The 13388-nt window shown below is 38.9% G+C and overlaps 1 protein-coding gene across 1 annotated transcript in view; it reads left to right on the top strand.

Moving 5' to 3' along the window:
• The window catches only part of TFAP2D (transcription factor AP-2 delta), a 57365-nt gene extending 44338 nt beyond the window's left edge, over nucleotides 1-13027 (top strand). The window contains exon 8 of the mRNA XM_047101250.1: nucleotides 12808-13027. Within this exon, the coding sequence (XP_046957206.1) occupies nucleotides 12808-13027 (220 nt within the window). The remainder of the gene's footprint in view (nucleotides 1-12807) is intronic.
• The last annotated feature ends 361 nt before the right edge of the window (nucleotides 13028-13388 follow it).

The following is a 13388-nucleotide window of genomic DNA, read 5'->3' as shown; positions in this document are numbered from 1 at the left end:
GCCTTGAATCTAAGGTCCAGTAAAAGTGTGTCTAACAACGTAAATAAGGGAAGGAAGTTAGACTATCTTTAAAGCTCAGTTCTGAAAGAGAAGCCTATCAGAAAAATGAGGAGATTTTCTTTCCCACCTTGCCTGAAATTTTATTGTTTCTTGTATTTTACTGTGGTAATGGCCAGTGGTACAAAGATTGGAAATAAAGGATTGTCCCATTCCTTGGGAACTTGTAATGTGGAGGAAAATTACTTACAAAGACTTGCAATATATGAGAAATTTTGTAATGAAGGATTAAGCACAGTAGAGGTAATTACCTGGGGTGATTAGGAAAGGCTTTCATCTATCTATCCATAGTATTTAGCACATAGTATGTACCCAATAAATATGTTAATCAATGTAGATTATGATAATATCTCTATTAGGTCTTGGATGTTTTCTCCACTGGCTTATTCCCAAGGCCATAGTGTTTTAATTGAACCATGGGCTGGGGAAGTGAAATGATCAATGTGCTTAAGTCTTCTGTTTGAGTCAAAAAGTGTATTGACATCACACCTTCTCAGAAATAGACCTTTCTACTACTCCCATAGTTCCTGGAAATAAGAAATGTATAGGCAGTCCCAGATAACTGTATTTTGCTTGTGATTACATTTTCTTCATTGATTCTCAATGTTGGAAGGCCCCTTACATTTCCCACTCTCCCTCAACATTTGGATCTTCTCTCCAACATCCTTGTCAGGTTGTCACCCATTCCGGGCTTAAAAACTTTCAATGATAGACTGCTCTTTTATTACCTAGACATCCCTTCTATCTCCACCAACTCTATTTGAAATGCCTTCCTTCCATGGAGGCAACGTCTGTCTCCCTAACATCCCACTCCTTGGGGGCCTTCCATAGTCAGTTTAGTTCTGTTTCTCTCCCAATTTCTAAAGACAGCTCTGGTGTCTGAGTTTTCTCTTTCTGGGCTGTTCATCCCCCTTTGTTTTAGTATTCCACATATGACATGAATTCCAGTCAGCTCGACTACCTTCTCCGCAACACCCTCAAGAGAGGATGTGTGTCTCTACTTAAACATGACATGTTTGGTTTTCTCCAGAAACCGAAACTCCCAAAGTGTGTATGTTTTGTTTCTTGTTTTTATTTTTCTCATTTTGTAGGCGGCGGGGGGGTGGGGAGGATGGAAAAGTGTTAGGGAAGGTAATCAGCATTGGATGATTTTATTAATCTTGTGAAAGCATTCTTGCATGTCACAAGAGAAATGAAGGCATTTCAATTAAATGTCTAATTTCAAAAGAGAAAACGCCATGAAATTATACAACTAGGATTGGCATTTAAGAAGTTAAATTATTAAGCCTTCTTCAGGATGTTCTGCCAGTTCAAGGGGTCTTTCAAGACCATTTTAGTTAAGAATATTCAAAATAATGAAGGATGCATGGGTGGCTCAATCAGTTAAGCCCCTGCCTTCAGCTCTGGTCATGATCTTACGGTTCATGGGTTCAAGCCCCACTTTGGGCTCTGTGCTGATTTAGTATTCAGCCTGGAGCCTGCTTCAGATTCTGTGTCTCCCTCTCTCTCTGTCCTTCCCCTGCTTGCACTCACTCTCTCTCTCTCAAAAATGAACAAACATTTTAAAAAACTAAAAAAATTAAGAATATTCAAAATAATGGGCCTGAATTGTGAAGAATAAAAGTCCTATATTTCCCAAACTTAAGCTCCTTTATGTAAGGTTGAAATTAAACTTTAAAACTTTAGCTTAAGCTTCAAGAAACTGAGGACAATTCCCATGTGCAAAGAAAGCAACACATAACTGTAGGTGGTCACCTTTTATTCACTAGTTAAATAAGGACAGTTTCTATTTACATAAGAGTAAAAATAGTCTCCTTTGAAGTAAAAAATTTTCCTAGTAAAAATGTAGAGTAAAAATAAAATGTAGAGTAAAAAGTAAACAATTTCACTTCCTTAGCAAACAGGTGGAACCATGATGAACTTCTTGTAGGAACCTACATTAAATTACTTGGATTAACTAAACATTGGGCAAGAAATTTAAGAGTTAAATCAGTTGCCAATATTTATCATACTTCACAAGCTGCATGGCACCAAAGCAAATGCCGCAGGAGATACACATATAAAAGCATCCCTTGAAGGTCACTTGATGGCAATTTAATGGATTTTTAGGGTCAGCACATAGGAAACTAGTAATTCAAACAATAGAAACCAGAAGAAATTGTTTCCTTTTTATTTCAAAAATTATTTTTAATGCTTATTTATTCTTGAGAGAGTGACAGAGCATGAGCAGGGGAGGGGGACACAGAATCTGAAGCAGGCTCCAGGCTCTCAGCTGTCAGCACAGAGCTCAATGCGAGGCTCGAACCCACAAACTGCAAGATCATGACGGGAGCTGAAGTCCAACACTCAACCAACTGGGCCACCCAGGCACCCCCTGAGGCAACTGCAAGTCGCAAACATGGCCCCGTAAAAACAACACATGTGAATTATTGCCTCAGGAGTGCATAGTTGGTAAAGAAGTTGGATACATTTTTATTTCAATAATTTCTATCTTTGTTGAGCTCTGGATTTGGGGAGGGTCTGGGGAAACAACACAGGATTGTGGGAAGCACTCAGGATGGGTTTCAGGGACCTAACTCTGTCTCGTCTTGTTTCCAGCTGATAGTATGGTTTTAGAGGTGACATTTTACCAGTCTGGCCTCTGCATGTTCATCTATAAATTAATACATTTAAGTTGGATGATCCCTAAGGTTCATTCTACACCAATGATCTTTTACCCTATTCTCCATTTCCTGCTCCCTGTTAAATCATTATTCTATTCTGTGTTCCCATATGATCTCATTTTTTTCTCTTTATGTTTCAGAAAATTGTTCATTTTAAAAAGTTGACAATTGAATAAAATTCATCTAAGAAAGCACAGAGCCCTAAGCTTAGCATTTCCATTCCCTTATTCTAAATAGAAAATATAAATTGCCTGATAGGGAGAAATATAAGGAGATGGTTAATTTATTCCTAAAAACTCTATTCTTATATGCAAAAATAGGGTGCAGATGTCAAAAATATCTTCACCTTCAAAGAGTTGACTAGAATGTGACTGACTTGGGTCTTTCCTAATGCACATGCAATGATCATACCCTTAGCCTCCTTTGCTAATGAGCTGGATTGAAGTAAAATGGAATCACAAGGACTCAATCCCCTTTGGGACCTGAGTAAGTGGCTGAGAAGAGCAGGAAGAATGAGACCTTATGATGGTAGATGGGCAACACATCACCCAGTCTGGCAGAGATTCAGGGATGTCATAAATACACTTCTCCAAAGTGAGTTTTGTAGAACATTAGCCTCATGAGATGCTCCTTGAAAGTGTCTCATGGTCAAGTGTTTTATGGTTCAGGAAACCCTGCCTATTATACTCTCCTTGAAGTATGCCAGTTACACATTAGCATATCAAAAGCTCCCAGAACCCTTTATGAATGGAAGAAATGCTTAGCCCCATGTTTCCAAAACGCGATCACAGGAACTCTTTTTTTCTCAGAATAACTATTCACATCCCATGAAACTCAGGTTCTACAGAAGTTCTTGGGGGAAATGCTAAGTTCTTCATTCTCTTTTTCTGGGAAGGATAGCAGACAGGGTAGTTAGGTGTTACTTCTTGGCGCTAGGGGCACATACCCAACTCCCTGGTTGCATTTAAATTGAATAGGTACCATTTAAAAAATACTAATGTTTTGGACCTATACCAAAGTAATTAAATCAGGATCTTTGGAGTCGGACCCGCACTTTGGTATCTTTTAAGAAGCTCCCTGGGTGGACTTTGGTAGCTGTATCTGGGGATACCACCAGCTGAAGGAAGCACAGAACACTTGTGAGTGCTGGTAAGGCCTTGCTAATGAGTACATCTCAGTAACTTGTCACCACCAGAGAACTATATACCTTAATTATGCTCCTTAATTAAATTCCATTTTAAAAGCACTTAGGACCATGGGACAATATAATCTATGTAGAAAATAAGCTCAATCAGACAGTTTCTCTCTTCCTCTATATCTGCAGCCAGTTAGGCTACAAAGGGTAGATGCCATCAAGTTTTGGGAGGATAAACCCCAGCTACTTTCCTCTGGGTGAGGTCTCTGTCCATGGCCTATATTCAGGGTTTGTGCTACCTCAGAGAGATGAAGCGCCTTACCCTCACAGCCCTGAAAAGAAGTAAGGTTTTGCAGAAAAGCCCCACAATCCTTTGCTGGTGTTCTCCAGGGGCTGGTTCCCAGCCATCTGCCTCACGACTGTTCTCAGGAGTAGAAGAAGGCATTTTGCTGACTGTCACCTGAAACTGTAGTGGGGAGTACGGACTAAGCTTCAGGTTACATTTGGACCTAAACCTGCAGTAGCTGAATAATCCGGGAGGGAAAGAGGAGGCTTGTCTTCCCTTTAAACCTTGCTGCCTGCAGCCTCTAGAGACCAAAAAACAAAAACTGAGGTTGGTGACAGTGGCATTTGTATGAAATTTGGGAAATCAAAGATCTATGATAGCAAACACCTATTGGAACGATGCAACATAACAAAATAATGAGAATAATAATCCAGACTGTTTCAACCTTTACAAAGAGAAGTTTGCTTGTCAAACATTTTCCAGGTAGAAAGTTGGAATTTGACAAAATGAAATTAGCTTTTACTCTAATTACCTGAATGATGATGGGGGTGATTTTCTCTTGATTCTCTGTCTTCCAGTGTGTAGCATAATAATATCTATTATATCCATCTTTTTGTGTCCCACAAGAAAGCTAAAAAAATCCATCCATGGTTGTCAGACACACCTGAGTGACCTAGTCTTCAGTGGCAAATACTAATGAGGCTTCCATCTCCTTTTCAATGCATTTTATTTATTTTTTTGTTTTTTACTTTTTTTTCTATTAAGTAGGCTCCACACTCAATGTGGGGCTTGAACTCAAGACCTAGACATCAAGGGTAGCATGCCAGGCCCCCCACCCTTTCAATATATTTTAATTCAGTATTTGCTTATTTTTTAGAAAGAATGTGCTGAATCCTAGGTCCAACTGTTGCCAAGATAGGAAGAATTCAGGGGAAGATTCCATAGGAGTTTGCTTTAGGCTATGTTTTTATTAATTGCTGTTTTGTTTAAATTAGTTTAGACAAATCAATTAAAGTAATGATAGTGTATTTCTGAAGGACAGCTAGAACAATATGGGAAAAGTTTTGTAACATTTCTCTGGCCTACAACAAAGCTAGTGGAATATAAACCATATTTACTTAGATTAAGAAAAGTAAAATAGCTCTTGTTCCTCAGGTAGTTATCTATTGAGAATCCTATGTTAATTTATATTCCAAGTAAGCATTGAAGCTTTGGAGACTTTCAAGATAAACATATAAGGCCTTAGCCAGAAGCAAAAAATGCACTTACCCAGAGATCATAAGGTGTGAAGAGAAGTTTGTGAAATTTCTATTATATGCAAATTTCCTGATAGGTTCTCATCAATAATGTCAGGTAGTTTATAAGTATAAACACTGAGTTAAAGATAGACTGTTCTTAACATCTTATTAGCAAAATCACACAGGGAAAAAGAAGAAAGGATTCTAATTTATTCTCTTTCAAATAGCAATCTCTTCTTTCCCATCTGTTATTTCTTTTTAATTTTTTAAAAATGTTTATTCATTTTTGAGAAAGAGAGAGAGATAGGGAGAGACACAGCATGAACAGGGGAGGGGCAGAGGGGAAGGCACAGAAAGCAAAGCAGGCTCCAGGCTCTGAGCTGTCAGCACAGAGTCCCATGCGGGGCTCGAACTCATGTACCATGAGATCATGACCTGAGCCAAAGTCTGACCCTTAATGGAGTGAGCCACCCAGGGACCCCATCCCATCTGTTATTATTACCTCTTGCATTTCTGTCTCAATTTCTTCATTTTTAACCCTACTAATAGAGAACAGAGTTTGAACTGCTGCAGTACATTTTCCCTTAAAAAGTTAAATTCTATCATCAGTAGAGCTTATTCAGGTCAAGCCCATTGGTCAAGAAGAGATTAGGATGACACCCTATAAAAAGACAAAAAGCAGTATAAGTCCACAGGTACACATGCACACACAGACATACTCCCTCCTTAGAAAGGGTGGTTCTAACCCTGTGCTCTCCCTCCAATTGCTGAAATGGGAACATACCCTAACGCTCAGGGGGAAAGTCCAAAGTAGAACATTACCTTTTGGATCCAGCATAGTTACTATCTTCCTGAGCTGAGCCAATTTGAAAAGATGGTTTATATTGCAGAAAGATGCTCTTGAGAATGTTAATTGGGGGGACCTAGCAGAATAGGAGTTTTTAAAACCATGAATAAAATTAAGAAAATGACTATTAAATAGAAGTTACATTTTCTCTAACATCAGGTGCCATAAATGATAGCAGTCTGGATTTTCTCAGCAGGTAATTGTATTGCTCACAGTCAGTTGTCAGACCCTTCCTGCTCCTCAGTGTGAAATTAGTAATAGGAAAATGAAGTCAATGAGCTGGAATCTATCTAGTTAGACAGAGAGAGAGAGGGAATAGATGAAGGTAAATATAGCTTGTAAGCCTGACTAGCTGTGATCTAAACCTCAAATTCTGACCTTTGCTTTTTTAGTTTAGACTTACTGATTTGGGGAGCCTTTCTCTGAGAATTGCTCTTGGTGCAGATCTCTCTGTCAGTATACTGCAAGTGGATATGTTTCCCTTAATCTCACCTAAATTTCACACCATTGGTTTTGGTCCACCACCTACACTTTTTACCACATTAAGGTATTTTAAAATCTTGGTTCCATTATCCAACATAGGAATTTTCCTCTCTATTTTCATGCCAGCACTTAAATCTATGATGCCTTCAACCACATTGTCAATTAACATGGCAAGCAGAGTGTGATGAATGGGAGAGTCTTGCAGAACTCCACTGGAAACACCCTTCAAGGTTGACAAATGCCCTCAGTCTGCACTTTGGGCATCATTGTCCAACCAGCTGTGAGTCTATCTAAGTTGCCCTCATCTAGCTCACTTGCCCCCTCTCCTTATTTGGGGAGATTTTGTCAGATGCTTTGGTAAAATTCTATAGTAAAGTACATTGTTAGTCCTTTAATAACACTTATTTAAAAAAAATACAGTTACTGGGGCATCTGGCTGGCTCAGACAATGGAGCATACAACTCTTAATCTCAGGGTTGTAAATTCAAGCCCCACAGTGGGTGTAGAGATTACTCAAACATTTTTTAAAATCTTAAAAAAAATACAGTTACTTTATTGGGCTCACCACTGAACCCATGCAGCACTTCTGTGGTCACTTCCCTTTTTAAAATATTAATACTTTAGAATTCTAAGAACCCATCATATGAACAAAGTGTGATAAACCCATTCAGTGGACTGCTTAATCAACAATAAAAAAATAATCTATTGATAAACACAGCATGGAAGAATCTCAGAATTATTATGCGAAGTGAAAAGAGCTAGACTTTATTAGACCTATTATATAGACTTTATTACTTGGTTTATATGACAGTTGGGGAAAAAGGAAAAACTGTAGGGATAGAAATTAAAGCACTGATTCCCAGGAGCTGGAGGGGAAGAGGGGAATATTGACTGAAAAGGAACATGAGAACACATTTTGGGTAACTGTAGTGATTACACAAGTGTATGAGTTCATCAAAATTCAACAGACCATATACCCGAAAAGGATAAATATTCCCCTATGTAAATTTAACCTCAATGTACCTGATTTTAAAAATGTCCCATTACAAGAAACTTGTTAAAGGATGAGTTAAATGTAATTAAATATGCTAGAGTTTCTGAACTCGGTCTCTTTTTCCCTTCTTTGATTACTTAAAAAAATTTTTTTTAAGTTTATTTAGAGAGAGAGAGAGAGAGAGAGGGAGAGAACAAGTGGGGGAGGGGCAGAGAGAAGGATAGACAGAATCCCAAGCAGGCTCCACACCATCAGTGCCATGGCCCATGGCCAATGCAGGGCCCAAACTCAGGAACATGAGATCGTGACCTGAGCCGAGATCAAGTGTCATAGGCTAACTGACTGCGCCACCAAGGCACCCCATCCCTTGCTCTGATTATTAAGGCAGGTTACTCTGTTCTATTTCATGCTTCCTCTCCAATCTTCCAGGAATTTTCAAAGATTACCTAACAACTCCAGTGTCTCAAAAACACATGCATGTTTTCTTTATCCTGAAATAGTTTCCTATACTTAAAAAAAAGAAAAGTCTCAACTCCATTCCTTATACCATTGCCAGTTTTAAAGATTAAACTCTCTGAAAAGAAAGCAAAGTATCTTACTTACCATTTAATCTTTCATATGCTAACATAGCACTGTGTTCCCTCCAAACCTTGGGCCCTTTTCTGCAGTGTTCCCCTTCCTCGGTCTTGGAACAGAAATTTAAACTACATCCTACTACTCTGGGCTTCAGAGACTCCCAAATGAAATCAGGGAACTTTAGCTTTCTGTTAAGTCAATCATTCTGGACACTGAGGTACCCAGCCCCTTCTCTTCCCAGGGTCTGCTGCCTCAGGAGGTCACCAGAAGCCACTGTGCTGACAGTGGGCAATGTCAGGAAGAATACGGGTTGATGATAGTGTCGCATCTCAGCCCTGTTTGTTTTCATTGTTGCTGTTCGTTTGTGGTTTATTTTTATCTTGACAACTCTTCATTTTTTTTTTAAGATTAGACTATAACTTTTGATTATGGATTTATAGTAAGAGCTCAAACCGCAAAGTTTTAGAGATACAGATAACATCTTATTTGCCAGTACATTAAGATCTAGCGTACTTTGGGGCACCTGTGTGGCTCATCTGGTTAAGCATCCAACTCTGGATTTCAGCTCAGGTCATGATCTCACAGTCTTGGGATTGAGTCCCACATCCGGCTCAGTGCAGAGACTGAGTGGGATTCTATCTCCCTCTCTCTCTGTCCCTCCCCTGCTTGTGTGCGCTCTCTCTCTCTCTCTCTCTCTCTCTCTCTCTCTCAAAATAAATAAGCTTAAAAAAAAAAGATCTGGTGTACTTTGATTATCACTTGGGCTCTGAGGTCACCCATATAGCTCTCAGTCCTCCTCCTTACTTTGGTGACTGAGATCTTACCCTCATCTGTCTGTTGTCATCCCATGGTCTTGCCAGGCTCTAGTGTTACAATTTTGGAGGGTATGTTACTCCTTTCTCCTCAAAATTCTTTTTAAGTCCTCTCATAACTTTGGCGAGTGTCTACTCTTTGGCAGGAGCACAACTTCTATTTCTTAATCATGGGACCAGGAAACTGGCACATGTTTTTCAACATCATCCAAGGAGCTTTGATGGGTGGGTGGACTTTGGATCAGCTGAGGAGAAGAAGGAGGGCAAACAAAGGTGCCCAAGTAGGAATGGCCATCACAGGTTTGGGGATAGAAAAGCTTAGAGCCTGAGATAAGCCTTTCAAAATAAAGAACTAGAATACATGATCACAAAGGGTGGAGGAAGGAGGCCTGAGAAATGCAAATATGATATGAAATCTGATGCGGTGTTTGTATCGTCTGCCACCTTCAGCAAAAATGTTGAAAATGTGGCATGAAGATGACACATTGAGCGCAGTGCTAGTTGTCTCTTTCACTTGTCTGGTTCGGGAGGAGAAACTTTTCGATGAATTTGAATTAGAACTTTTACATTTTGACTATCTACTTCAAACCGTCATGGCAACTGTTTAACTCAGGTAGTAATATTTGTTTGTGAAACGCTCTCTGAGATTAATCTGATGAAAATATATGCAAATGCCAAGTATAATTTTAATATTAAGCCTGTGGCTGAAAATGTTATTTTCCAAAGGCAAAAATTGATCTCTGTTGTAAAAGATTTTGGAGATTTGACTAACAGATCACCTTAGTTTGTTTTCTGTCTAGGACTGAAAGTCAGCCTTATCCTTTCTGTTTTTACTTTTATTTTTCTGTAGATTCTACATTATTCCTCTTCTCTTTTTTTGTATGTCACTATGAATGAAATATAAACCTATTTTTTTCGGAGTGGTTGGTGCTAACAGAATAGAATGATGTTTCCAGAAATTTCTTTTAATCATCCTGTGATTTCACACTTTTTTTGTGTGCTATTCTAATACAACATTACATTACTTGAAATATTTGGATTTATAAACCTCACTGAAAACTGCTAGAACAGAAGCCATCTTTTGTACTTATTATCATCCTATGCAGTCTGCCCTGTGTGTTTTTTAATGTGCAGGTAATGTTAAATGAAGGAATGAACACAATTTACATAACATATTTTTCCATGTTGAAAGATAACATTATAAACAGTTACTTTTCTTTAAGTTTTATTTATTTATTTTTATTAAAGTCTAATTAACATACCATGTTATATTAGTTCTGGGTATACAACACAAGAAATGCCTTTTCTCATGTTGAAGATTCTACAATCAATTTTAGGCTCTTCTATTGAGCTCCAATTTCCATAACCTTCTGTCCATATCCTGGGTTTAAAGGAGAGTATCCTAGGGGCGCCTGGGTGGCGCAGTCGGTTAAGCGTCCGACTTCGGCCAGGTCACGATCTCGCGGTCCGTGAGTTCGAGCCCCGCGTCGGGCTCTGTGCTGACGGCTCAGAGCCTGGAGCCTGTTTCCGATTCTGTGTCTCCCTCTCTCTCTGCCCCTCCCCCGTTCATGCTCTGTCTCTCTCTGTCCCAAAAATAAATAAACGTTGAAAAAAAAAAAAATTAAAGGAGAGCATCCTAAGCTTTAGTACCTGTGGACTGAGGCTTAGGGTTGGAAAGAACCTTGCAGATGTTTTAGTAAGACTGTTATCATCTTACAAAGCTAAAAAACTTCCTCCAGATCACAAAGTGCCTAAAGTCAGAGCCCGAGTGAAGACTTGGCACATTTGGGTCTCAGTGCAGGACAAAGGTGACAACGCATCCTGCTAATGATCAGTTGCATATTATAGAAGCAAGAAAGGCCATCTGCCAAGAAAGGAGACCAGCTTAAAAACTGTTCATCACGGTGACAACTCTTCTCCACATTTATATAGGCCTGTCCACTTTGTTCTTGAGTTTTAAAAACCTTGATCTTAGACAGAACAAGTGAGTAAGAAGAATGATCATCTTCCAGGACTACAAGTCTGATAAGATCTATCAGACTCGCTGATAGATCTTAAAGCATATGGATTCCTTTCCAGTTTTCTCATTGAGATATGGAGCTGAAGTCAGTTTTCCCACTCAGCAATGCAAGATACTATAGCAAAGATATGCAGATGTTTGAACTCAAAGTTTGAGAGACTAAGCTAAAACTGCCAATAGAATGTGATTTCTCAAAAAGAAAAAACCCAAAAAACAAAAAACGACGATGACAAAAACAAAAACAAACAAACAAACAAAAGAGTAACACATACCCACATCCTGGGAAGAACATAAGCACAGAGGCAGTACAGAATGTTAGATTTGTCAGGCAAATTACCTAACTTCTCTGGGCATTACTTCATCTGTAAAATGGAAATAATAATACCTCATTTTTAGTGTTGTTTCCAGAATTATATACAGTGATACAGAATGAAGCACATAGAACATGGCCTGGCATAGATTCAGAACTCAAATATTGGCTATTAACTTTAATATTTAACCTAGTGAAACCAAATTCTGCATACTCTTCCATAGATAAAGAGGGCAGTTACAACCAAGAGAACATGGCACTATAGAGGAAAATAAAATTCATCCAGTGGTACAAAGAGCTCTAAACAGGAATAAAGCATGAGAAGAGAGGCAGTTTGTAATCAGAGCCAAACATTTAGACATTAATGGATATCTTCACTCAGTTATTTTTGTGGATGCAGCCATGATTAATTCTTCTACTGCTCCAATCAATTCCATTTATTGTCCAGACTCCCTGATAGACCTTAAAGCATATGGTTTCCTTTCTAGCAATCTCATTGAGAAATGGAGCTGAAGTCAGTTTTCCCACTCAGCAATGCAAGATATTATAGCAAAGATATGCAGATGTTTGAACTATGATATTATCTTATATTTCAAATTTTGGTGTGCATAGTTGTCTAAGCACTGACTATTCTTATCTTCTAAATAAATGAAGTCTTAAGACTTTTTCCTTTTTTTAAAATTTTTTTTAATGTTTATTTTTGAGACAGAGAGAGACAGAGCATGAATGGGGGAGGGTCAGAGAGAGAGGGAGACACAGAATCTGAAGCAGGCTCCAGGCTCTGAGCTGTCAGCACAGAGCCCGACGCGGGGCTCGAATTCACGGACCGTGAGATCATGACCTGAGCCAAAGTCGGACACTTAACCGGCTGAGCCACCCAGGTGCCCCAACTTTTTCCTTTTTTTAAAAAAATCTTTATGTATTTACTTTTGAGAGAGAGAGAGAGAGAGAGAGTGGGAAAGGAGCAGAGAGAGAATCCCAAGCAGGCTTCATGCTGTCAGCATGGAGCCAGTTGTGGGCCTGAAGTCACAAATTGTGAGACCATGACCTGAGATGAAATCAAGAATCAGATGCTTAGCTGACTGAGCCACCCAAGCACTCATTTCTTAATGAGATAGAGAATCAGAGCTAAATCATGTATTAAACACCTAGACTTGCTAATCATTAATGTATATCAAGTCTATCAATGACAAATCTTCTAGATGCATCCTGAATTTCTTATGGTCAAAAGCAATACATTGACTTGTGTTCTGCCTTTCATTATAGTTGACACTATTTAGGACCACAATAAATGCCTGTTTAATTGAACGTTCTGGGTTAAGTGGTTGTTCTGTATCATACTGTAAGTTGTTCATTTCTTTTTTTCCTACCACTTCTCATTTCCAGTTTGATCACTCATGGCTTTGGGACTCCAGCAATATGTGCAGCCCTAAGCACTTTCCAAACAGTCCTCAGTGAAATGCTGAACTACTTGGAAAAACACACTACCCACAAAAATGGCGGAGCGGCGGATTCTGGCCAAGGACATGCCAACTCGGAGAAAGCCCCCCTGCGGAAAACTTCAGAGGCTGCCGTGAAAGAGGGCAAAACAGAAAAGACAGACTAGCTACATCAAACAGAATCTATTTCTAGAGAGTCTTGCTGCTGATATTTTTTCTAATATATATATCATTGAGGGTGATTAATCTTCAGTGGACCAAATCTGTACCCTCCCCCAACCCTCCATAAAAAAAATAAAAATGGAAATGAAAAATGAAACAAAAAGGACAACCCCCCCCCAAAAAAAAGAAAAAAAAAGGAAAACAGCAGTGTAACCGTGTGATGAAATTGTCACTTTTTAATTTTATGTTATGATAAACTTTTTGTGCACGTAATTTATTGTTCCGGATTATATACATCACAGTTTTTAAGCACTTCTGGACTCTGGAGAGGCAGCACATGCTTTTTCACATCTAACGGATGCACTT

Source organism: Lynx rufus, unplaced genomic scaffold, assembly GCF_022079265.1.
Source record: "Lynx rufus isolate CCGP_SWC_20201006 ecotype Redwood Valley unplaced genomic scaffold, mLynRuf1.p SCAF_6, whole genome shotgun sequence".
Classification (NCBI taxonomy): domain Eukaryota; kingdom Metazoa; phylum Chordata; class Mammalia; order Carnivora; family Felidae; genus Lynx; species Lynx rufus.
This window is presented reverse-complemented; position numbering and strand designations above follow the sequence as displayed.